This window comes from Leptidea sinapis, chromosome 9 (genome assembly GCF_905404315.1).
Source record: "Leptidea sinapis chromosome 9, ilLepSina1.1, whole genome shotgun sequence".
Lineage (NCBI taxonomy): Eukaryota > Metazoa > Arthropoda > Insecta > Lepidoptera > Pieridae > Leptidea > Leptidea sinapis.
In genome coordinates this window covers 1193608-1221107 of record NC_066273.1, presented here as the reverse complement: position 1 = coordinate 1221107, position 27500 = coordinate 1193608, and the positions used below count along the sequence as shown (strand labels likewise).

General features: G+C 34.9%; 2 protein-coding genes across 2 annotated transcripts; both read left to right on the top strand.

The window, feature by feature from the left end:
• Positions 1–3650: 3650 nt before the first annotated feature.
• Positions 3651–12675, top strand: LOC126966071 (uncharacterized). The gene is made up of 5 exons (XM_050809946.1): positions 3651–3765; positions 5362–5608; positions 10355–10488; positions 11932–12072; positions 12524–12675. The coding sequence occupies exons 1-5, from the start codon at positions 3663–3665 to the stop codon at positions 12673–12675; spliced, it is 777 nt and encodes a 258-aa protein (XP_050665903.1). The 5' UTR covers positions 3651–3662.
• A 5660-nt stretch (positions 12676–18335) lies between these two features.
• LOC126966070 (uncharacterized) lies at positions 18336–26185 on the top strand. The gene is made up of 6 exons (XM_050809945.1): positions 18336–18405; positions 19242–19331; positions 22497–22644; positions 23709–23842; positions 24811–24963; positions 25866–26185. Exons 1-6 carry the CDS (start codon positions 18336–18338, stop codon positions 26051–26053), a joined length of 783 nt encoding a protein of 260 aa, XP_050665902.1. The 3' UTR covers positions 26054–26185.
• Positions 26186–27500: the final 1315 nt, after the last annotated feature.

Sequence of the window (27500 nt, the reverse complement as noted above, 5' to 3'; positions counted from 1 at the left end):
TTGGGCGCTGTTATTTCATACCTGTTCCTTTAAATTGTATTGTTTTTAAATTTCGTTTGTTTAATAAGATGATACATTTTTAATTTACATGTAAAAGTATATTTTTTATGGAAGTGGAAGACAAACTGGTCAACTGTTGTTGTGAGTAATCACCGCCGCTCACATTTTCTTGTAACACCAGGGGAATCACAGGAGCGGCCTTATCCATGGCGTATTGTCTTGGAAACATCGCAAAAGGAGGCTCAGTGTGAGTATATGATTTCATTTTATCACCTGCCAATAAGAAAAATATAAATATACAAGTTTATTTTCTTTATCTTTCCTACACGACCCACAAGATGGATTGACGATCTGGCCTAGATCACCGGAATACGTTGGATGAGGGCAGCGCAGGACCGATCGTCGTGTAGATATTTGGGGGAGGCCTTTGTCCAGCAGCGGACGTCTTCCAGCTGATGATGATAATGATGATGAAATAATTTTAAAAAACCTTGTATGAAAATGAAATACATTTTGAATTTGAATATTTTTATTTTACAAATTTAGACCTCGCTGATTTAAATTTAAGAATTTTCTCATTTATGCTACTAACTGAGGATATGAAGGGAATGGACGTAATCTAACTTAAGGTCATATATGCAGGCAATCCGATATCTCCGGTATATAATAGAGTCTACGGTACAAGGCTAAACTATTTCCGTATTTACGGAAGTAAACTTAGTGTGAAAATAAAGTTTTTACTTAAAAATTGTTTCCGGCTTTAACCGACTTCAACGAATACTGGATGATAAGAAGTCGTGTGTATTTTGTATATGTTTGTTGCCCAAGAGCTCACTTGACATCGATGGAGGCAAGGTAAGTGAGAAATTAAAATCAGTTTATTTATATTGGTCAAGGAAATGACACTTATGACTGTAATTTTTTTTCGTTTCACAAATCATTTTAATTACAATATATGTAAAGTGATAATAATACTGCGATGTATATTATATATGCGAGCTCTAATCAAAAAGAGATAATAAAAATATTGACTAGTATAATAAAATAAAATAAAATAAATTTAATTTTAATAACACGAAGCAATGTTCTGGTAACAGGATCGCCCAGCCTCCACAAGTAGCACCCGTTCACGAACATGGTGCAAAGACCAGCCATTGCACATTCCACCATATTAAAATCAAATCAAAATCACTTTATTCATGTAAAATCTTGTTTGCTTTGTTCAACTCTCAGGTTGTGGCTTCATCTACATTATCGACTTTACAGTTGATAACCTGCTCAACCCCAATATTTGCATATTAGGAAATTGACTTGAGATGTCGCTCTAGTAAACTAAAGTCACCGAAATAGCCCAAATGATTGCGAAACAGAAGTGGCAGTGGGCAGGGCACATAGTTCTACGGACAGATGGCTGTTGGGGCAGTAAAGTCCTCAAATGGCGACCACGTACCGGAAGACTCCGTGTTGGTAGGCTCACCACAAGATGGACGATCTGGTCAAGATCGACGCAATACGTTGAATGTGGGCAGCGCAGGACCGATCATCGCGTATATCTTGTGGGGAGGCCTTTGTCCAGCAGTGGCCGTCTGCCGGCTGAGATGTATGTGTGTCAATATTAATATTATCCACTTTAACAATTTAGTTTAATTTTTAACATTTACCCACCTAACAATTTGTTGAAAACTACATTATAAATATAAACATAAAAAATAGAGACCCGCTGGCGTAGGCTCACTACAATTCCGCCGGTGGTAAGGACAGACTAAGGAACTCCCGCACGATAATGTATCTAGGACGAGCCTCTGTAGATGGGTTGAGGCTCTTTGCTATAAAACCGTTTACGGAAACAACTGTCTACACAATTATTGTTGAATCAACAACCAAACATGTCAGTAACCTCGTGTGCTACTTGCTAGGTCTAGATACCTCCACAATTTGTCTATCCCAGCTTTTACGAGGTTATCATCACACAGAACGGTGATATTAACAATAATGTCAAGTTATTTCAATAATAGTTCTGTTTTTGATTATGAATTGTTTTCAGTCGAGTTTGGCACGGCCGTTTTCCAGACTCTGGAGTATGCTCACAAAATTGGACTTCAAAATACTGTGCCATACTTAATGATGTACTGCCGTTAATTATTCGTCTTGATTTCAACAGTGGGAGACTCCTTTGTACAGGATGCCGGCTAGATTATAGGTACCACAACGGCGCCTTTTTGTGCCGTGAAGCATTATTGTGTTTCGGTGTGAAGGGCGATTTAGCTAGTGAAATTACTAGGCAAATAAGACTTAACATCTTATGCTTCAAGGCGACGAGCGCAATTGTAGTGCCGCTCAGAATTTTTAGGATTTATCAAGAATCCTGAGCGGCATTGTATTGTAATGGGCAGGGTGTATTAATTACTGAACGTTCGGCTTGTCTTATCTCATATTTTCATAAAAGAAATCCTGTCTCAAGGTGACGCGCGCAGTAGTTGTGCCGCTCAGAATTTTAGGGTTTCATAAGGTAATTTATTTTGGTTTTCAGTTTCATGGGCAGGGCGTATCAATTACTATCAACTGAACGTCCTGCTCATCTAGTCCCTTATTTTATTTTATTTATTTGGAAAACCAACAGCTTCAAAAACTTAAATGATACTTAAGATAATTACAGAGAGCCACTTAGAGATTCCCACAATTAGTGCTAGAGTACAAAAATTGAACTAACAAGTGAGCATATGCAATTCGAAAATTACAATTTACATTATCATTAAAGTTAAAGTTAATGTAACAACTTAAGAAGATGTAGGGTTATTAGTAAAGAATTTATTGGCTAATGCACGTGTTACAGAGTCTACGCTTGAACAGAAGAGATCTAGATTATTATCACTACTTGACAGATTGTTGAAGCTATTGCTTGATCGCCAAGTAAAAGTATTTCTTTTATAGTTTATGTTAGTGTGTTGAAGTCTTAGTAAATCATGCTGTCGCAGTAATCTAACAGGGGTATTGAACTGAAGCTTAGCAAGAAGGTCTGGACAGTCAATTAGCCCTTGGGCTACTTTTAAAAGGAGAGTAATGTATTTCACGACGATTCTTTAAAGGCAGGAGATGATGTTTACTGTAAAGATTGAGGTAGTCATCAGAGCGGTATGTGACTTTCATACGACAGCAAAGATGTTTGAGGAATTTCCTTTGAATATTTTCGATGCGGTTAACATACTTCAAATAAGATGGGTTCCAAACCTGAGAGGCGTACTCCAGATTGCTCCTGACAAATGAACAGTACAGAATTTTTAAAGTTTTGATATTTTTAAAGTATTTAATAAAGTATGTGATAAAGTACTTATTTTCATAAAAAGAGAACCCGATGAATCCGTGTACGTAGCCTTTGAAAAGATTCTGGGTACTTATTATTATTATCGTATTAATATAAATTACAATGTTTTGTTGGAGCAAAAGCTGATGTTTTTGCATATCTCAAAACCTAGTTAGATACGATCATTGCAATCCACTTAAGGTCATTAGTCTTGCAAGTATTCATCTCCTGTAGACCTTAGGTGCGAGGCCGAATCTCTACCACATATGGCCTATACTAGAACTAGTCCGGCACTATTATAAAGACTCAATGAATTGATTTGTAAACATATCTAGATGTGCTCGGTCGAGTTGCGGTCAATATGTTGAAATCTATCGTTAAGTTTGTATTAGTTGTAAGTCTTGGTTGTGTTTTGGGTAAACATGTGAGTAAAGATGGTACTGATGACAAAATGGAACAAATTGGTAAGTTATAAAATATGTTTGGATTAGGTTCAGGAAGCAATTAAATCAAATCAAATCAATATCGTTTGATCATTTAGGTCAAAGAAATGACACTTATTAAGTTGTATTATAAAATTTTACAATTTATCACCATTTTGGGGAAGGTGGCAATAGACTCATTGCCACTCTTTTAAATTGACATTTACAGCTTCATCGCTTTACAAATTATTTTAATTACGATATTTGTAAAGTGTTGCACCAAAAATACCCAAACGTTTTTTATATATTATTATTTTGAGTTATTGAGTATATTAAGTGCATCAACATACAATATAAATAAATATAGGTATTATTTCATTGTCAGTACATTTATGAAAACTTAATATACGTTCTGAAAAATCGTCGCCTTTTTGCTCTTAATAGTGATTTTTCATTATTATAACACTAGAATTAAGGGATTGCTTGTAACTAATTCTACCAGGCTTCATAAGATAGGCTTTAAGGGTAAATGTATACACTTTAAGTCCCAGCCACTGTTCAGGCATTATCTACAAATAAATTTAAATCTTTTATAAAAAAAGTGGCTATGTCGTAAATCCTATTACTCCACAGCTGAATATTTAAGTGATCGGACAGCCTGTGACTAGTTTATAATTATTTTATAGCAATAGCAATGAAGAATCCTGGGAGAGTTTTTTGCTGTAAGGCGGTAGTAGTATCTAGTATATTAGAAATGACATCAAAAGGAATTCTAAAGGAATCAATTTTGAGAAAATAATTGACTTTTTATTGAAGCATTACATTAACGAAAATAAAGATATATTGATAACCTGATAAAAGATAAACTATTAGGCTAGTCTATTCTTGATACAGCTTCTAAACATAAGAGCGATGGCTCGTCAGATTCAGAATAACGTCTAGAAAAATGTATCGAAACTATGTGTTAGCACATAAAAATTGCAATTGTTATTAGCAAATTAAGACAAAAAACATAGCATTTACTTTTTTGTAAGTAACTCAAAAACTAAAAAATAATAAATTTTGAAAAAGAGATCCTTAAAGAGGGAGAAATCCGACTCCCGGAACTCTAAATATATTGATAGCGATATTATTTACAATTATAAATAAAATTAATAACATCTCTTAAATTTTAATAATATTCTTTTGTGTTATTAACGAAAAACTAAATGATATCTTTTTTTTTTCATATCAATTAATTTCAATTGCAACTTTTATCATACATTTTCTATTTTTATCTAGACGTTATTCCGAATCGAATGATCCATTGCTCATATTATTTTTATTACGAGCTTTATCAAAAAAGTGTCTGAATCAGGTTCTAAATTCATCATACTTGAACTGAATTTATATTTTACATTGCTGCTTATTGACCAAGAATATTTTCAACAACTGCAGTAAATGCGGTAATGTATAGCAGTCGAAGCTTGTTAGGGTGTAATTTGTGGCATGTTCAATATATCTTTGTTTTAATATGACTTGATTCATTTATATATATATAACTTTTTTATTATCTATAATATTACTTTAAATTTTAACTACATGAAGCAGAGTGCTATTTCAGTTGCGAAATTTCATTATTTTTATATCATCTCCCAGCACAGAAACCAGTATGCCACTACAGTGATCCAGGAGTTTCGGGATGCATCATCAGAGTTGCAGAACAAGCCAGAAAATTGCTCGCGCATGGCATTCAATCGTTTGGGATCCAACCCCTGGAACCTCTCAAAATACCAAGCATTCGACTCCGCCAGCACAATATGCCACAGAACAGGTTCAAATACGACGCGTGGCTCTCCGATGTCTCTCTGGAAGGACTCACGAACTACACATTCAACAGCTTAGAGTAAGTGTTATCAAGAATCATCAGCATCATCATTTCAGCTGGAAGACGTCCACTGCTGGACAAAGGCCTCCCCCAAAGATCGCCATGACGATCGGTCCTGCGATACCCTCATACAATCTATTCCGGCGATCTTGACCAGATCGTCGGTCCATCTTGTGGGAGGCCTACCAACACTACGTCTTCATTTCACTTCATTGTCAAGAATAACACGATCTAATTGGTGACTTTTAATTGACGCATTATTTTCTCAAAAATGAATTCCTTTCCAACACTTTTTATTTGAATATTTTTTTATATACGAGAGGGTAAACGGGCAAGAGGCTCGGCAACATCCACAATACCAGGAGTTAAGAGATGCGTTGCCGGCCTTTAAAATATGTTCTTTTTTTGAAGGCCCCTCAGTCGTATATATAGTATCGGGATAACAGCAACCGGTAATCAACTCCACAAAAATCATTGTACGTGTTTTTTTAAATAAGATACGAGACGAGCAATACGTATAGCTCATGGTAATTGATACGCCCTGCCCATTACAATGTAGTGCCGCTCAGGCTTCTTGAAAAACCCAAAAAGCGCTACTACAATTGAGCTCGTCACCTTGAGACATAAGATGTTAAGTTTCATTTGCCCAGTAATTTCACTAACTTCGGCACATTACTACTTCACGGCAGAAATAGGCGCCGTTGTGGTACCCATAATCTAGCCGGCATCCTATTCAAAGGAGTCTCCTACTGATAATGTGTTGGATGCGGTTACTGACTACTTAGTAACCGCATTCTGTTAATTAAATTAATTACTGTCCTTAAGACAGTAAGATCACGACCGTTATGTTCACGAATCATCCAATTTAGAGTTAGATTAATATATATACAATTTATTCATTAGTAATTTCATGAAATATTTAATAGTTAAAACGCTTTTAACTTTCAGCACTATTCATAATATATTAGCACCTTACATAATAATTTGTTACATTATATATATTAAAATACTCTATTAGATTTAAAAAGAGTGGCCGTTGAGTTTCTTGTATGTTCTTCTTACGAGCTCTACTTTTTTCAAACATATTCTTTTTTAGATTCTGTAATTTAAAGAACTTTACCATTTTTCATGACAATTCAAAACACTTAGTTTAAGGCTAAATTTATTAAATATAATAAAGTTTATTTGATCCTGACTTTGTGAAGATAGTTGCAAATTGTGTGACATTCTTCATAAATATTTTTTTTTACAAATAAAGAGCCATCGAAAACATAACTCTGCTCTTCTACCCTAAAAAGTTGCAGGGCCCATGTAATACCGAGTCGGTCAATTTATTCAGTCCTAACTTAAGGGTCCTTCTACGTCTTAAGTTATTGTAGCAGTGTAAGTATTGAACACCAACAACGGATTTTCTTAAAGCCCACACTCTGTCTTATTAGCTTTTCTTATTTTTGTAGGTAGGGTTCTTATTTTGCTTTTCAGGTGCTATTATTAGTGATTCAGCTACGAATAAGACATTTCTTGGGAATGAGTGCCGCTGATCATGGCCACATACTCTAGGTAATGCCTTTTACTAATGAGCATAGCCTGGGTGTCTCATTGTGTCATTTTTTCATTATTTATATTTTTTTTCTTTGTTTTTATTTCGTTTCGTCTCCTTTGCTATTTAATTCAGACATGCTATTATATGTTATTTTTTTTATTTTAAATGGATATATTCAGAATAATAATTATTTAATATTAAAATATTTTTAGCTTAGAATAAGTGAACTCGCTATTCCTCACATAATCACTTAAGTTACATGGGGATAAGTCTTGAAATAAAATGCTTCTTAGTCTATCACAAATTGAGGATTATTGCACTTTAATACTTCCAAAGTCAACATTAATTAGATGTACCAGTTATGTTACCAGTGGGGGGCTCCTTGCACAGGATGCCGGCTAGATTATGGGTACCACAACGGCGCCTATTTCTGCCGTGAAGCAGTAATATGTAAACAATAAACATTAGTGTGTTTCGGTCTGAAGGGCGCCGTAGCTAATGAAATTACTGGGCAAATGAGACTTGAAACTTATGTCTCGAGGTGACGACCGCAATTGTAGTGCCGCTCAGGATTTTTGGGCCTTTCAAGAATCCTGAGCGGCACTGCATTGTAATGGGGAGACGTATCAATTATCATCAGCTGAACGTCCTGCTCGTCTCATCCTGTATTTTCATTTAAAAAAATGTAAGTCGCCCAGACTGGTTATTCTCAAAAGCATGCAAAAGCACAAACTGCATTAATTACTTTGTATTCCCATATATTTTATAAAAGACCCATATTGCACTTATTTTGGTTTTTCCTTGATTTGTACACTAAATACTAATTGTATTCTAAATTTGTTTAGTTTAAGCTTCTATGTCTGCTAGAAGTGCCTTAGAGTTTTGATGATCGGTCTGTCAGTCGGTCAGTAATTGACGAAATTAAGAAACTTTGACTAGTTTTTATTCTTAAGTTACTGGTTTAAATTGAATGAAATTTTGTTCATACCATATAACAACGCCTGTTTGGTTACTAAAATTCACAACTTAGTTATAGGGGGTCGAAAATGGCCTGATCTGCTTCGAGAAAAGGATAGTAAGACCGACGTGTTAATCTTATTTGAATTAAAAAATTGATCTATAGTAAAAAACCAAGGCAAATAGTCGAGGACATTTGTATGGAATTCAAGCCTATTTATATTATAGATAGGTATTGATAGACCAACAAAAAATTCATGAAATATTAAAATTTATGTGAATGACTCGTTAAATGTTTATTTATCATAAGTTTCACAAAAAATGTAATGACGGACAGACGCAGCAGATTTATACATATAGTAGTATATTCCAACATAGAATAATAACGCTCAGAACGTTAGTTTCATTCATAGTTCCTGTCAATAAAGAAGTAATATTTTAAATAATGTGTGCGTGTGCGTCACATACTTACATTCGCCAACACGCACACAGACAGCCAAATAATGTTGCAAGTGAATAGACATTTCCCTAAATCAGTAAATTGTAAGAAATACTGGCTTATATGTAATAAATAAAGAAGAAATAAAATATAAATTAAGAATTTAATAAAAACATCACGTATTTAATAATTATTGTTGCAACAATTATGTACTTACACTTCATGTAAGTAAAGAAGTTCTTTAGAATTGTTGTTTTTTGAAACTCGATGAAACGAAAAAGCGAGACGATTGAGGCGCCGTTCCCAGCTATATCAGGTGCAGAGAACGAATTTGGGATCATTTTTTAAATCCAAGATGGCCGCCGTGCAAAATTATGATTTCAACAATATGGATATCGTATCCGAGGTTCTCGAGGGTGCAGAGAACGAATTTGGGATCATTTTTTAAATCCAAGATGGCCGCCGTGCAAAATTATGATTTCAACAATATGGATATCGTATCCGAGGTTCTCGAGGGTGCAGAGAACGAATTTGGGATCACGTTTGAAATCCAAGATAGCCGCCGTGCAAAATTATGATTTCAACAAATATGGATATCGTATCCGAGGTATCCATTAAAATCATAAATTTGCGCGGCGGCAATGTTGGATTTAAAAAAACAAAATGGCGCGTAACCAAAAATCGTGACGATTTGCAATAAAATTTCTCTCATACGTTGATAAAGAAGTTTCACTTCAAAAATATACCGACATATTGAGAACTTCCTCCTTTTTTGAAGTCGGTTAAAAAGAGTGGCCGTTAATGGTCTCACGAGCTCAACTTTTTCCGAACATATTATGGTTAATTCAGTAATTTAAAAGAAATATTTATAGTGACTTATTAAATCGCTTAGTTTAAGCATAATTGAACTGAGATTATTTGACTTTGAATACTTATAACATCATGTGGCGTCCTACATTACTGCCTCCTATCTACCAATAAACACAAAAATCTATCCCAGCGGAGCATCTCGGGGTATTTAGTACTTTCATAGCTGGCAACATATTTTTTAATGGCGTCTGTCTTGTTTACAAAATATTTTGCTGTTTTGACGAATGTATTAGCTTAAATTAAAAGTTTTGAAATAGTATTTAGGTGTGAAATGCGATTTTCTTATCATAATTTTTGTTATAAGACGCTTTGTGACACCCTTTCACTGCACAGTAAGTCATTTTTCAATTAAATTTCGCGCACTGATTGTCCTGAAAGTTGACAGAATGACACTGACGCGGCGGGAAAGGTATGTGGTCATAAAAGACCACATTGATACTGCTTCATTTCGCTTGGGCCTACGGGCGCAACAAACTCAGCGGGCTCTTTTTTCTTAATTTCGTTACAATATAAAATATCGTACACTAAAATTTATAATTAAATAGCCTGAGGGCATTCGCTCCATTCCCAGTCTGTGGTATCAATAAGAAAATCATTTATGTTATAATAACCTTTACCACACAAATGTTTTTTACACGCTTTTTATTAGCTTCACCTGTATGTTTGTTTGTTTGTAACCGACTCATCTGGGCGCGATTTAGACCCACTTTTAACGGCCAGATTTCGTTTAAACTTCGTATATTTATCGAGGACGGGTGACAATACATTTATCTGATAAAATTATTCCATTTTTTATTTGCAAAATCTATAGTTTTCAGCTCGGTTTTATATAAAAAGCGTGTTTTTTATTTTTTTTAACAATAATATTGAATTTAGTAATACATTTTCGGGGATCATCATAAACAAATTACTTCTCTAAAATGTAAAGTACATGAATTATTTGTTATCATTCCAGCGTTTATCCAGATGAGTTAAGAGTCAGCGGTAACATAAGTCTACCACATCTGATGATGTCTGGAGAATACGTGGTGATCGGAGAGTTCCAGATGTTGCCAGTAGAGTCCACTGGATTGATTTATGCAAATTTCAGTAAGTTAACTGTTAAGGCGAGGTTTTCCCAACACTTTAGGCAAAAAGTGCTCGAACGTATATATCTATAGCGTTAGATATACGTTCGACGCGGGCATGGCTGAGACACTAGCTAAGTGATGCGGGTCAACGACCCCACCCCGGAAGGACCGCGTAATATTTTATAAAACTTATAGTTGCGCAAGAGTACGAAATGCTGTGATATTTTTATGCATTTTGAAGTAATACTTCTTTAGGCGCATGAGGGTAATTTTTTACAAATGAAACGGAATACAGCGTCACGGAAATTTGAGAATCTTATTCAAGAAGAGGCGGAGGTTTTTGTTCAAGGGAGAGAGCGATTGACACCGATTGAGGGAGAGTATTTCTTACTCTCGGGCTTCCCTACTAGTCTTGTATCGTGCAAGTTTTTTTTTTAAATCCAAGATGGCCGCCGCGCAAAATTATGATTTCAACAATTTGGATATCAACAATTAATGTATATTACATTATATTATATGTGCATCAGTAAACCCGAGTACATCTACTGCGCCCGTCAACATAACACAAGTGCTTCACTATCGAGTGGCTGTAATTGTAGCCGTAATAGCATACTATATTACGTAATAAATTACTATGACACTCCTTAGGTATACTTAATATTGAAAGACACTTGATTGCATACCAAACAGACTTAAGAAAAAAAATTATAAACAGATTTTAAAAATACACAGTTTATACAAAGTTTGATAATTATTTAACATTTTATTCATATTTATTTCAAAGATTAATTCAGACTCAGATCATATAATTTCGATAAAGCTAGTGGTGGTAGCAAGAAATAAATACTTTGGTTTTAATATGGTCAATATATCTTCGGGATACTGCGTCAATTACTGTTTTTGATACAGTGCGACTGCTGCATATTTTCAAATATATGGCGTCCAAAAACTCAATCAACGGAATCGCTGTATCCGATGCAAAATTTACATTAAAACTCTAAATTGCATATGAAGCCCTGGTGCAATTTGCTAGGATAACACATGATTTCAACCGCTATGAAAGACATTACTATCACCGCTACCATATTTATGTTCTCCTGGTGTCTTTATAGTGATCATCGTGCGCATAACGTCAGAATATATTAAGCTATACTCGCGTCATAGGTAAGACGATCTCTTCTTCAACCATCCCCTGGTACCAAAACACTGCATAATGCTTCCTATCTCATTTTATCCCACGTCAAATTTTATGAATTTGTGTCCTGTCTCTTTCTACTGTCTCGCTTTTTCGTTTCATCGACTTCCAAACCTACAACAACGAACCTTAACAAGTTTTCACTTCAATAAATAAAAGAAGCGTCCTGTTAGAAGAAACTAGTGAAAATACTGGTACTCGTTTAACAAAAGCAGCTTTGAAGATTAAATGAACTACATATAGAATAACATAATATTTTTTTAACAGCTTACTGTACGGCAGCCCTAGAAGCAGTAGGTGCGAAGGTTCACAAGAGAATCGTGATTAAAGACGCTAACGTCAAGATGCGATGCACCGGACCTGTCGACGCCAGTCTGAAAGAAGCTCACTCCACCACGGGGGAAATGGGTATGTGAAGATACTGATAATAGATACAATATTTAAAGTTAGTTTGGAGATTTACTAAAATTCACCACGTAAATAAATATAAAGGCCTAAGATCACTTATAAATTTAGGTTGTGACAGCTGTGAAAACTCGGTAAAAAATGAGGTTGACAGTTGGCCTCTATTTTGAGCAATGCACGCACACTAAAGTAATATACCCGGCCTGTTTTATCGTTTGTCTAGCAGTAAAAGGCTCTATCTAGACGTATTAATTATCTTAGAGTACGTACCTGGTAATTATTATATATTCAATAAATAATAAAAAAAATATTAAAGAGTTTCTTGCGCTGCTTCTTCTCTCTCAGTGCGTCATTTGTTTCTGAAGCGGTGTAAGTGTTAGAAATAACATCAAAAAGAATTCTAAAGGAATCAATTTTGAGAAAATGAATGCCTTTTATGCCTTTTAATTCACAGAAATGGTGACGAAGCATATAGTGCACATGCATGCTATGGAGTTGACTAAGGAAGTCCAACCAGCGGTGGAGACAGCACTATCCATGGTGCTTGAAGACATCGCTAACAAGTTCCTCAAACATGTTCCACCAAACATGGTGTTTCCAGCCTAGAGGATCTATCATTAATTTACTTGTAAAGATTTATAAATTATCAGTCAATTTCTTAGGGTAATAACATACTTGAGTATTTATTAATAATTTATTATGTAATTGTTAAGTTCAAATAAATATTATGTTGTTAATCCATCTTTTTATTTCAACATTTTACTATTTTTTTGTGGGAATTACGGGGAGTGCTCAGAGGAGCTGTTCGGGTTGATACCAGCGGCCGAATTTCATCACCGGACATTACGTCCAAAATACAACCTGCATCACGTTGACGACTGGCAGTCCACAACCGCGCGTTTTATAAGAATTTTCTTTCCTTATACAGTGTCTTTGTGGTTTCAATTACCAGTTGCTGTTTTCCCTAACCGATACGACTTAGTGACGTTCCAGAAAAGAGCATAGTCCCCCTTTAACTTTTTTATATTCCGTACAACTAAAAAATATATTAGTAATAATTATTATTAAATGTGTTAGTTTCAGATGCTAGAATAAAATGTATGAAAACAAGCTTAACAGTTTAATAATGAATTATATTCTATGGGTGTTCAATCTGCTAACCCTGACGACGTCGGGGTAGGAGACGCGGAGAGAGAGAATGTTCGCTTCTCGACTCAGGTCCCGAGTTAGGTAGCCTGGCTTGTAAATTTTTTTTTGCTTATGATAATAAGGGACGAAACGAGCAGGACGTCCAGCTGATGGCAATTGATACGCCCTGCCCATAAAGGCATAAAGGCATTTATTTTTTCAAAATTGATTCCTTTAGAATGCTTTTTGATGTAATTTCTTAAACTACTAGATACTACTACCGCTTCGGAAACAAATGGCGCTCTGAGAGAGAAAAAGCGGCGCAAGAAACTCTCCCAGCATTCCTTTTTTTTTGCGCTCTTTTCAATAAAAATATACAATATTGTACAGTCATTTCTATCGCTATAAAATAATCACAATCAAGTCCCAGGCTGTCCGATCGTTTAGATATTCAGTGGAGTAATAGGATTTCCGACAGAGCCATTTTTTTATAAAACATTTAAATTTATTTATAGATAATGCCTGAACAGTGGCTGGGACTTTATTGTAGAAGTTTCATTTACCCTTAAAGCTATTATGTATCTTATGAAGCCTACTAGAATTAGTACAAGCAATCCCTTATTTCTAGTATTATAATTATGAAAATCAGTATTAAGAGCAAAAAGGTGACGATTTTTGTGAACATATATTAAATTTTCATAAATGTACTGACAATGAACAGTCATAATATTTATTTCTTTAAATTTTTCTTTGAGAGACTGTCTATAACCAAGCTGATATATAGCACGAACAGCTCTCTTTTGCAGTGCAAACACTTTATCAATGTCAGCAGCATGACCCCATAGTAATATACCGTTCGTCATGATGCTGTGAAAATAACCAAAGTACACTAATCTAGCGGTCGCAACATTCGTGTACTCTCTAATCTTTCTAACTGCATATGCCGCAGAGCTGAGTCTATCTGCTAGATGGGCAATATGTGGACCCCACTGAAGCTTTTTATCTAACGTGATACCCAAGATGACCGCAGTGTCCACAAGTTCCAATCTCTGGTCATTTATAAGTACGTTGGTTTGTACCTCCGCTATGTTTGGTGTAATAAACCGTATACACTTTATTATTTTTTACTGTTTAAGTGCAGGATATTCGTCTCAAACCAACGCACTATCTTTGAGAGTGCATTGTTTACCTCGTCATCAATATCCGCACGTCGCTTCACTTTAAAAATAAGTGAAGTATCATCAGCAAACAATACAATCTCATGGCTATCATCTACCACAAACGGTAGATTGTTAATATATATAAGAAACAAGAAAGGACCGAGAAACACCTATTCCCACAGGTTTACCCGAAGACCGTTTGCCATTTACATCGACTATCTGAACTCTTTCGCTTAAATATGATTTTAACAGATTTAGGGCTCTATTTTTCACTCCATAATGTTTTAGTTTTAGGAGTAAAGTTTCATGGTGGACGCAGTCAAATGCTTTGGACAAATCACAAAAAATACCCAATGCATCCTGTGACTCTTCCCAGGCGTCAGAGATGTGCTCAATGAGTCTAGTACCCGCATTAATTGTTGATAAGCCCCTAGTGAAACCAAACTGATTTTTGTTCATTAATTTACAAAAATGCATTTGTAGCTGTTGAAGCAAAAATTTTTCAAAAATTCTACTAAAAACAGGCAGCACTGAAATAGGTCTGAAATTAGCAGGGTCAAAAGAACTGCCCGATTTAAGCAAAGGTATAACTTTGCTTTCATGAGGTCAGGGAACACAACTTCATCTATGCATTCATTAAATATTATTGCTAATTCAGGTGCTACAATTTCAATTATGTATTTTATAATATTAGTCGAATGGCCCCATAGGTCTTTTGTACTTTTAGGTTAATTAATTTGAATATTTTAATTATATCGCTACCTGTAACATACTTAAATTTCAAATCAGTGGAAGATACTGGTACGTGTAATTTAAGCTTATCATATGCTGCTTTTGACGAAGAGTTAAGGTCTTTGGTCGTGACAATCGGGATTTCGGAGAAGTATTTATCAAATTCATTTGCAATTTCGCGATTATTAAAATTTGAACAGATAGAGGTGTTACGGCAATTCGATCTACCAGTTTAATTGTTAATTACACTCCAAGTCGCTTATACTTTATTATTATTGTTTTTAATTTTATCTGCAATGAAACGTGTTTTCGCTTCATGACAAACTACTTTAAAGAGCTTGGAGTATTTTTTTACATATATTTTAAATTCTTCACCATTATTGTAATGTTTCTCATAATAAAGGTCATATAAGCGTTTACGACTTTTGTGGATACCCATTGTTGCTCAATCATTAAAACAATGTTTGTTGTTTACTGTCACCGTTACTGGAGTAAAAATCCTGTCAAATTCCTCACAGAAGGAATTGAAGACTAAGTTATAGTGAAAATTAGCAGTTTCACCACAGTGTAAAAATGGTATCGTATTTACCAAATTATTTCTAAGCCTCTCAAGACGGCTACCCGTAACTGGTATAATCGTCACCTTTTTTGGTCTGACATTGTCCAATCTTGTATTTACTTTTATAAGTTGCCCACAATGGTAGGACTGAAGATTATTAATTATGAGTTTACTAGTAATAGTAACATCTGTAAAAATATTATCTAAACAGGTTGCTGTTGTAGAAGTGATTCTAGTAGGTTCCCAAAATACATTGAACAAATTAAAACTTTGAAAAAAAATTTTAAGGCTAGTACAATTGGCCGAAGGTTCAAGCAAGTTTATATTAAAATCTCCACACAATATAATTGACTTGCTGGTTTTGCTAAATTTTAATAGTACCTCCTCCATTCTATGTTGGAATTGTTCATATGATGCAGTGGGGGGGCGGTATACACTTACAATAATAAATTACTCTAGTTCTATACAAGCTGTCTCAATTAGTTGTTCTACAGAGAGATTAACAATATCTCTTCTATTTTTACATTTTAATCTATTATTAATAATAATTAGGGAACCTCCATGTATTGCCCTACTTCTACAAAACGAACAACATAACAATTCAGTGTCGCTCAGGATTCTTGAAAAACCTTTACTTTATTTACTTACTGCTTCACGGCAGAAAAAGACGCCGTTGTGATAACCATAATCTAGCCGGCATCCTGTGCAAAGGAACCTCCCACTTGTATCTAAAATAACATGAACATTTAAAAGCAAAGCAAACAAATTGATATTAGTCAACGTACAAAATCTATTACCGAAACTCGTAGTTTTGTGCCAGATAAAAGTATGCCAGTACGGCAACAGCGGTCACTCACCCAAATATTACGTCACTCATTACACCACTGCAATTCTTGTACTCTGCTTAACGATCTATATACTATTAAGTGCAATCTAAGTTATTTAGTAAAAACTGTTGTAAATATGTTGTTTTTATGTTAGCGTCTATCATTTTTACTTTATCAATAATACTTTTGGACCTTATGAATAAATCTCACTCTTTATTAAATTTTTAAACATTTATGGATGATTTATGCGCGAGAATTGAACCACCGCTTCTAGGGATACACCCCAGCGCTCAAACGGTCCAGATGACACATATTTATTATGGTATAATATATAATCAACCTAAATGATAACTCCTAAAAAAGCCATACACAAACTAAAAGTACAAAAAAAACTTGATATGTTTGTGTAGCTTTTGAGTTGTCGCGGATCATTGGATTAGTCAAGTTTATGAAGTCACTGACATAGCCCAGATGGTTGCGGCACATAGTTCGATGGACAGATGGCCGTTAGGGCAGTAAAGTCCTCGAATGACCACGTACCGGAAGACGTAGCATTGGTAGTATTGGAGTGGCCAACCGACGGGCAATAACATTAGAGAATGCAAGAAGTCTGCAAACAGATAGAAAGTGAACTTCTGGAAGGAGCTGGGCTGGTTCTAGTAACTGGTTAACACACACGCAAAATGGAACCAACTAAGTGTTTTAATTGTGGAAACAGGAGCCCCTTTACCATACCAAAGATATTATGACAGTAATCACGACCATAATGTTCACGAAGTATCCTTACACAAACAATGTATTCAAGCTCTAAAGTTTTAATCCAATATAGGGTAATAAATTATATTTAAACACTTTATTCTTTATTACTTTTTATGAAATATTTGATAATTAAAACGCTTTTAACTTTGAATACGATTCATATATTGGATGCAGTACCTTATAAAATATTTGTTTTGTATATATAGCCATGTAAAATACTCTAGTGATTAAATAGAGTGGCCGTTGATATTCTTGTATGTTCTCTCACTTCTCACGATCTCTACTTTTTCCGAACATATGGTAGGAGTAAGTATTTATAGTGACGATTAAAAAGCACTTAGTTTAAGCCTATAAAGAGTACTGGGGCGTGTCCCTAGCGGGGGCTTGAATTTCCCATAAGGAATAAGCTTTGCTGAATAAATTGTATATTTAATCCCAGGAGTGAGTGAATTCACTTAAGTTAGAGATTTGTTATATCTCACAGATAGACGTTGCAAAAACAACATAATCTGAGTTAATCCTCACATTAACATATTTAAATCAAATCAAATGAAATTCGTATATTTCTCCCAATATGTAGTATAGTTACAAATAGTACAGCAATAATTATTATTAAAATGTTAAACTACCCCTGTAGTTTATTGAGTGAGACAGGAGCTCAAACTAGGTAGAACCTGTGCTATGACTCTCGTTGCCCCCCACTCTTAATTAATTATATAATTGTATTTTACTGTCTATATTATTGAGACTAAATAAAAATATGTTGTTGTGTGTATATGTTTGCGTTTGATTATGAATACTTCCAAGAGAGTGTCATTCTCTTTTCAGTTTGTGTGTGTGTTCAGTGTAAAGATGATATTATTATACATTATATGAACCCATATGTCTCCTACCTACGATATGTATATCTCTATTTATTTGTATTATATTAACATTGGGGCCACATTACATTAACATATTGTCTGTGTGTGAATCACGATCAGATAGCACGTAGAGCTAAGTAACGTTCCAACTATTTCACTTAATATCATCACGTATCTGTGATAAGGTATTAATGAAATCATTAGATAGTAATTTTAGTAATGTGCATTATTGTTCAGAATGTTGTGGGGCTTGGTTCTATTCTTCTTGCTCAGTTCTGTGTGGAGTTTGGAAAAGAAGTTCATAAACTGTAAGAAAAAATTTTTCTTCCTCTTAAGGCTAGACCGTACACAAATACCGTACCAGTGGGAGGCTCCTTTGCACAGGATGCCGAATAGATTTTGGGTACCACAGCGCCAGCTATTTCTGCCGTGAAGCATTAATGTGTAAGCATTATTGTGTTTCGGTCTGAAGGGTGCCGTAGCTGGTTAAATTACTGGGCAAATGAGACTTGACATATTTTGTCTCGTCCCTTATTTTCATAAAATATATATATTATAGTTTTTGACTTTCAATAAGATGTCACATCCTATATTTAATACATTTCGCATATTCTTGGTTTATTTTCAAGTATAACTTTATGCTAAGTTTATTTGTAAGGCCGTTCGAGTTTAATGTACGTTAAACCTCCGATAATTCATTATGAATAATACCAATTGTGTTGTAATTTATATAAATTTAAGCTAGGTACCTATATATAATTATAATTATGTGTAAATTCATCTGATAAATTTTGCTCTGACAGTACTATACAGCGTGACATTCCAATCTTATTTATAATGCACATTAAAAGTGTATAAACGTGTAAAGTAGTTTTCACTCCAAAAACATCCGAGAAAAGCCAAAGATTACCTGCCAATCAAGTAACCCTGTGCTCATGCGTTGATAAAATGACAAGTTCTTTATATAATATTCAAAAGAGCGCAAAAAAGAATGCTGGGGGAGTTTCTTGCGCCGCTTCTTCTCTCTCAGAGCGCCATTTGTTTCTGAAGCGGTAGTAGTATCTAGTATATTAGAAATGATCAAAAAGAATCCCAAAGGAATCAATTTTGAGAAAATAAATGCCGTTTATGCCTTTTATTACAGTTGGTGGTTTTGTTTGCCCTCGAGAAGAAAAAGCGTTAGGGATATGTCTCCGAGATGCTCTGAATGCCTTTATACCACAAATTGCATCAGGTATGATTTTGTGTTTCGTTATTTACAAAAAAAAATAGACATAACTATTATATTGTAACCTCTAATCACTCTATATTTTATACATTCTAATATAATCTGGATTAAATGACTTGTGTCTTATGCATTTAATATATGAATAAAAAATTTCAATAATATAATATCTAGTTTACATGCAGAGAATTATTGTCGGGGACCCAGTTCTCTGTGAATTGATGGATCAGTTGATCAGTTGCTTCATTGTGTGTCTTCTACCGCATTTATCACGTGGAGTCTTCCGAAGAGTTGTTTCACCTGCTTCCTGCCGCCAAATTCCACCTTCGCACGACATGCCACAAATTGGGATATCATCCCCACCATCCTCCACAGTGCGGTTTTCAAGGAGCTTATTCTGCGTATTATTAAGCTGTGAAATGAGCTTCCTTGTGCGGTGTTTCCGGGACGATACAACATGGGTACCTTCAAAAAAAGCGTGTACAACTTCCTTCAAGGCCAGCAACGCTCCTGTGATTCCTCTGGTGTTGCAAGAGAACGTTGGCGGCGGTCAATTCACTAAAATGAACACCAGGTGACCCATACGCTCGTTTGTCCTCCTATTCCTAATTTCTAAATAATTATAATTAAAAATTCCTCGACAAAGGAACAAAGAGTTGGCAGAAATATGAACTAATATGGCAATATCCGTTTTGTAATTGTTATTGTTGTTTTATGAAAGAGGAGGACAAACAAGCGTACGGGTCACCTGATGTTAAGTGAGCACCGCCACCCATATTCTCTTGCAAAACCAGAGGAAACACAGAAGCATTGTCGGCCTTTCAGAAAGGTGTACGCGCTTTTTTGAAGGTACCCATGTCGTCTTGTCTCTGAAACACCGCATTGGGAGCTAACAACACTGATTGGTTGTACGTGGAAGGATGTTCCTTGAAAACCGCACTGTGGAGGAATGCCACATATCCAGATAGTGTGGTTGTTAATGTAATTTGTGGCGTGTCGTATGAAATGTTCCATCTAGGCGTTAGATTCCTGGTTCCCTATCTGAAAGATTCCAGGCAGAAGTTGGTGCCCGCGTCTTAGGATTAGTACAGGATATTTTTATTTTATCGAAGAGGAGGATATACGAGCGTCCGGGACAGCTGTTGTTAAGTGCCGCCCACATTCTCTCGCAACACCAGAGTAATCCCAAGATGGCTTTTAAGAGTTTTCATGCTTATTTGTATCGTCCTGGAAACACCGCGGCTGGAAGTTCATTGAACAATTTGGTTGTACGCGGAAGAAACTTCATTGAAGATCCAGAGAATGCCAACTATTCTCATTAACCTTATTTTGTAAACTACAGTACATAAACTTACCAGTATTAATTACAAAGTAAAAGAGAGAAGAGAATTAGAATGATTCTTATTTTCAGAGATTTACCTTTGGATAGCATATTTACACAAATACCGAATTCAAGCTAATAAGGCTTCTTATAATCAATTAAAAACTTTTTTTAAATTATGACAATACTTATATGTTATGAAGTATACAACTCAAGAGGATGTAAATACTACATAATACGAAGCGCAACTGCCTAAGTAAAAATTTAAAGGACATCATTCATTTTTGACTAAAAAATGAAAGTGCCGGGCAAAAAAAAAAGTACTATATTCGCATAGAACACATAATTTCTATCATTTTTTGCTATGACGTCCAATCTGTGCGCACAACGTCGTAATAAAAAAATAAAATTTTTTTTTTTTATTAATTCTTTGGTGATAAAAAAGGTTGGAGTGTTTGATGTTTGAATATTTTAGAATCGCAGCAGCATTAAATAATGCTTATCACGTGTTGATAGTGGATAATGTCCATGCATCTGATTTCTTACAAATAATCCTGAAAAGGATAAACATGCCCAATACACTGGCAGATCTTGTCGCCAGACGTAACTTGAACAGAATGAGAGCACAGTTCCAGCCCATGTCTGCGGATATGGCAGAGTTTAATGGCTTTCCTACGCTGACCGAAGAAGAATTAATATTATTTAGCCTTGGTATATATCAGCTGAAACAAGCGAGAAGTTACTATGGAGAGCATGTTCAACCAGATGGAGCTTTTAGCATTGAGCTCAGTGGTAGAATTCCTCTAGAGCTTGTAAGGGAATTGGAGTGAGAGGACTTGTGGTTGATTTAGAGGGTGAATACAATGCCGACAAATCAGATCCAAAACATACTATGTGTATATTGTCCTGGATAGAACAGCAACCGGGCGTCGAGCAATAAAACATTATTATTGCACATGCCATATAGGAAAGAGAACCATCAGATGTTGCTCCCATACTATGTGCATAATCTGGTACATGGGTTATGCTAAACATGACCTCAGCCCACCCGCAATAAGCTTAGATGACGTATTTGTAAGACTATAAGATGTGTAATCGTACGTCATTAACTGATTTTAAGCAGGAATGTTAAGGTTAATATTGTTTATTTCTCCCAGCGCCATCACACCTTGCCAGAGCGTTTTTTTCTTAGTTAGTAATGTTGCCCTTACCTTGTAAAAGCGATCAAACAAAATAAATGCTGTTTAGTACTTGATAAATATTTTTTATTTTTATTTTATGAGTAAATATTTTTTTCCAACACTATTCATCAACCTTACCACTGTGTTTTACTATCAAGTATTATATCATAACGTAAGATATCCATGCTTTTAATAGTGACACTTCAACCGTTTTATCAACAAAGGATTTTTTTTTAATTATTTTATTACGACGTAACCATTGTGCCCACAGATTGGACGTCATAGTAAAAAATGTTAGGAATTGTGTATTCTATCCGAATATATACTTTTTCTTTTTGGCCAGCATTTTCATTTTTTGGTCCAAAAATGTATGAAACGTGAATGATGTTCTTTAGTGTAGTATGAAACGTGCAGTGATCTGACATAAGTTTGACAAAGTACTAATTACAGTATGGTGATTGGCGACGAAGAATAATCCGGCTAAGTTTGAAAGCAAACAGTTGCTTATAGCGTAGTTGATTTCAGCTATCTCCGTTTTCTTCAAAATTATAGCCGTCATCTGTCAATCTATCAATGACTGCCCGTTTCATACAATCAAGTGAATCACGAAATTTTCTTATAGAGTTTCTCTAGGCTGACCAACTAAATAATAGAGAACTTTAAAATTTTTAGGAATCCCTCAATTTAACGTCCCGCCGTGTGAACCACTGCTCATAAAGTCCATTTCTATCAAGCAAGGGGCAGGACCAATAACGTTGACGTCATCATTCTCTGACGTAACAGTTAGAGGACCTTCAACACTTAAAATAAAGAATGTAGTGTGAGTATATTAACCGTTATTGACACGATTTTAGTCATAAGTATTATAGGTTCTGGCACAATACAAGTATTAGAACAGTAGCGTACCTCAGCTAGGGTTGGTACATACAGCAGTCTCATGCCAGAGTTTGGTGAGTCAACATCTACTGAGGGTGATTCGTGTAGTCAAAACATTTGGACAATTATGGATTTCCGCACAATAACGCCTACTTCAATAAATTTTCTTGGTAAATACAAAAAGAATGACGACGTGGACGGCGCGGTGGCACTAATTTCAATCGCACAGTGCCCAGTTTTTGCGGCGCACGGCATGGCACAGTTTTGTCTTCCCAAGATTGCTTAGCGGTAGTGTAAATCGTGTGTATGTGTGCGTGCGTCGATTTGGACGCTCTAGTATGAAAATTAAGTACAGTTCTATTAATGTATTGTGTTTCTGGTGATTCCATCTACTGTAGAGGTATTATACTCTATTAGCCATATTCACACTGTGTCATTGTATTTTCAACTTTCCTCTTCATCTTTCTATCAATAAACAACTATACTTCCAAACACCTATTAAAAGGCTGTCAAAAAATATCCAAACTTTGAAAAACATTCATTCAAATTTACACCTTATTTCGTGGCAGTGATGTTCAAAGTCTTTTGTATACGCTCATTAGAAACTCGGACCTGAAGACGAGGCAGGAATATTTTGTTTTAGCAATTGAAATTTAATAATTTAGCAAAATGAATAAAAACGTTTGAAACATAATTTTGTTAATTTAAGCACTTACCTAAAATACGACTCTCCATCATTTTAAGTTTGTATCTGATGTTATTTGGACAGTTTTTCATTCAGCACTTTGTCATTGCGTGGCGTTGTATTCAAAGCACGGTCGAAACACAACTGAACAATAAATCTGCCTAATAGACGTGTAGGCAGAGTTTTTGGGTGTGATTGTGAGTCTAGAGTTTAGTTAATTATTTCAGTAGTAATTTCACTAAATAAGGGGCGCTTCAAACCGAAACACATTTTCATCATTTTTTATTTCATTATTAAATTTACTCTTAACCGTGTTTATGCAGCGTTCAACCAGAAAAACAGAGGGTCATAGCAAAATTACACTTTGCTGAGTTAAAGATGAAAGGCCATTACTCTATGAAGGGACAGATCTTGATGCTTCCAGTGGAAGGCGACGGTGAATTTACTGCCAAATATGGTAATTATTTTAACAATTATTTAAAAAGTGAATACTATCAAAATTAATAACAAAGCTGAGGTCACTAAATTAGAATTTGTTATTGAAGAAAAAGTTGAAGGATTGGCTATTAGTCTTAGTTCTGCGGCATATGAGGTTGAAAATATTAGACAATTTACTGATATAGATACGGTTTGCCTAGTTTGCTTTCATTGTTTTTATAATAATATGTCCTATGGAGAAATGCAGCCGATATTAATACAATCTTTGTACTGTAGAAGAATAGTCCACGATATTTATAACCTTTCTCCTAAAGAATCATTAATCAACTAATAGAACAATTTAATGAAATAAATATTTTTACTGTTGCCTCTCAATAATCTCTTGATAATGTTCATGGCATGTTAAAAATCTACATGTGGTAAGGGTTACTATAACCTAAATGAATTTCTTAATCCAATCCACAGATTGAGAATTTCGAATATTCAGGAAATTAAATTAAAATAAAAGTAATTTAACAAATATCAATAAATGATTTAAAATCCCATTTTGAATATCCCTAAAAATTTGAATTTGGAATTCTTATGATAGAACACTATAGAGTATATAGATGAATATGATTATTTATTCATCTATATACTCTATAGCATAGAAAAGAGACCTCTCAATCGCTTAGTACTCAATTTTGTCATCTACGGTTTATACCTTTGAATACCATGTTGACAATAACGTAAGCCAATCTTTACTCAGATTAATCCAATTTTATATTTTCGAGATAGCCACACCTACTTTTGGAATTGATATTAGATGTATTCTAATCAAATATATGGTTTATTTAAGTTTTCCTCCTTCATGCATTCGTTGCTCAAGATGCTATGTTAAATTTCTTTCTCATCAAACACCCATGCTCAAGATTTTTTAATTATGTATTATAATGCTTTTTTCTTTTCATGAACTTTTGTTTTGGATAAATGCGCTTTACTTTTCAGGAAATATCGATGCAACAGTCACCATAAAATTAGGTAGAAGACCGAGGGCCAACAGTTCTGATGCACTGTCCTGTGAAGATCTTCATGTTAAATTTCACATCGGTCAGGCCTCCATGCATCTTGGCAGTTTATTTGGCGGTGATAATGAACTAGGTATTTCATTGCATGCATTTATTTTCGGAATTGGGTAATTTCCATATTAATCAATTCATCGTTTCAGCCGGAAGACGTAAACGCCTCCCTCAAAGATCCCCTTGACGATCGGTCCTGCGCTGACCTCAAATTCAAATATTTTTATTTAAAATTACTTATTGAACGTCAAAAACTACAACCCATTCAAAAAAGACTGCCTCATCCAATGTATTGCGGCGATCTTGACCAGATCGTCAGTCCATCTGGTGGGATGCCTACCAACCCCTAATGAGTCTTAGTCTAGTTCTTAGACCTTACTCAGACTTTACTTACAAGTAATTTTACTGAGTGTGATAAAATCGCGATGTTGACTTTTGCAATGGGCTGTCCTAGCTTAAGCTAAGCTTCAGATGTCAAATGACTATTAAAACGAAATCAAAGATTATGCTAATCTGCGCTGCCCTCATCCAACGTATTCCGGCGATCTTGACCAGATCGTCGGTCCATCTTACCAACACTACGTCATCAGGCACCTAGTCGCCATTCGAGTACTTTACTGCCCCAAACGGCCATCTGTCCGTCGAGCTATGTGAACTTCAGTTTCGCTACCGTTTGTGCTATATCGGTAACATTGACTTTCCAACGGATCTCCTATTGCTGACAATAAGCTTCCTCATAATATTTCCATATCAAAACGTTGATTCCCCAACTAGAATAAAAGATAATAACATGTTTAAATAGAATATACTTCGTAAATTGCAACTCGATCATTTTGCATCGACGATGCAGAAACTACTCTCTCTAACATGGAATCTTTTCATTACTATACTAAAAACTAAAAAAAAATTCTCGTCATAAATTTCCGAAAGAAAACGTTGAAAATATTGATACTACATAGTTAAATAATATTTCCGTATTTGCAGGTAACGCAATGAATAAGTTCTTTAATGACAATTGGGAGCCAATCTCCGAAGAACTCCGTGAACCAATGGAAGAAGCATTGAGAGACTTTCTCCGACCTCTAGCAGACCACACTTTTGGAATACTGGACGCTGATGATATTTTATTACCTGACGACACAGATAAAGAAACAAGTGATAAAAAGCATTAAAATGATACAGAATATTAACAAGTAATTTATTTAAAAAAAAACGTATAATGTATACCTGTAGTGTAAACCTCACTCAGTGATATGATTGATCTGTTTTGTTTGTTAAAATAATTTTATGAAATAAACAGTTTACCTTCCAATATGATAGATTAAATCAATTCAGCAATCGAAACATAATAATAAGCGGTTATACTTTTTGTTTAGTTACTTATTATAAAATTTAATAAATATTTTAGTTTTACTGCTATTTTTATTCGAGTAACATATGAATTTAACATATTTTACTACCAATAAACAAAATTAGGTTACAGATTTTCCAAATGAAAAAAATTACAAATAATTGCAATTTCAAAATAGTTATTCAAAATGAGATAACTAAAATGTTTAATTCTACAACATTTTTAAGTTAGTGCCCAGTTAAACATAAAATATGACATTCACTTCACATTTTTTTAGTAATGCTGATGCGATTTTATGATGTTCGTAAGAGCGTTCAGACGGAACCCGAGAGGCGCGGGTTCGAGTACCGCATCGTTCATAAATTTTGGTACGAATAAATTTTTTATACTTATATACTTACCTTGGCCTTTTCTGCGACCCTTAAACTATACTGCAATGTTTGCGTGTATGTTATTTAGGTCAAACCATGGAAGCTGAACCAATTTCTTATAGTTTATATACAGTCGTGGTCAACTTATTAGGGACACTCTGTAGTTAAACCAAATTGTGAATTAATTTTTATTTTCCAACAAGTCTAAACAAGATTTCATATCCCTTACATGTAAGTATAATTAGTCATTTATGTGCCCGATTATACAAACAATAACAACTTCCTAAACATTAAAACTCTTTACAGTATAGCTGATAGATTATCACAGTGCTATTTGTTCAAAAAATGCTGGCTGGTCATTTAATTAGGGACACTGAGATATTGCGTTCTATTTTATAAATTTGAATCTCAATATTTTTTTATTTCTTCTCCTATTGTTTCGTGGTAGATTTGGCAGCAATCAAGATTATTAATTTTAAATTTTGAAGAAAAATGGGCAAAAATAAAAGTTGCGATGCAACACTACGAAAAATCATCATGAAGTTTGTCGAGCGTGGTTGGTATACCGAGGGATAGCAGAATATTTAAATAAATTGTTAAAGAAACTATGCAGTGCAACATTTCAGGCGCAACAACACAGCTTTAAATGTGTCCAGATAAAAAAGATCGAGAAAAACAACTCCGCAAGAAGGTAGAATGATAACCAGGTTAGCTAAGAAAGATCCATTTTTAGGCTCTGTTTTAATTAAACACGAAGTGTTTGGGGCGGACGAAAGAGCCGCTGTTACAGCGAGGACCGTTAGACGATGTCTGATAGAAGCAAGGATGTTACAGGGGGGGGGGGGGGGGCTCGCAAAGTACCGTTGTTGAAGAAGGAACATAGAAATGCACGTTTGA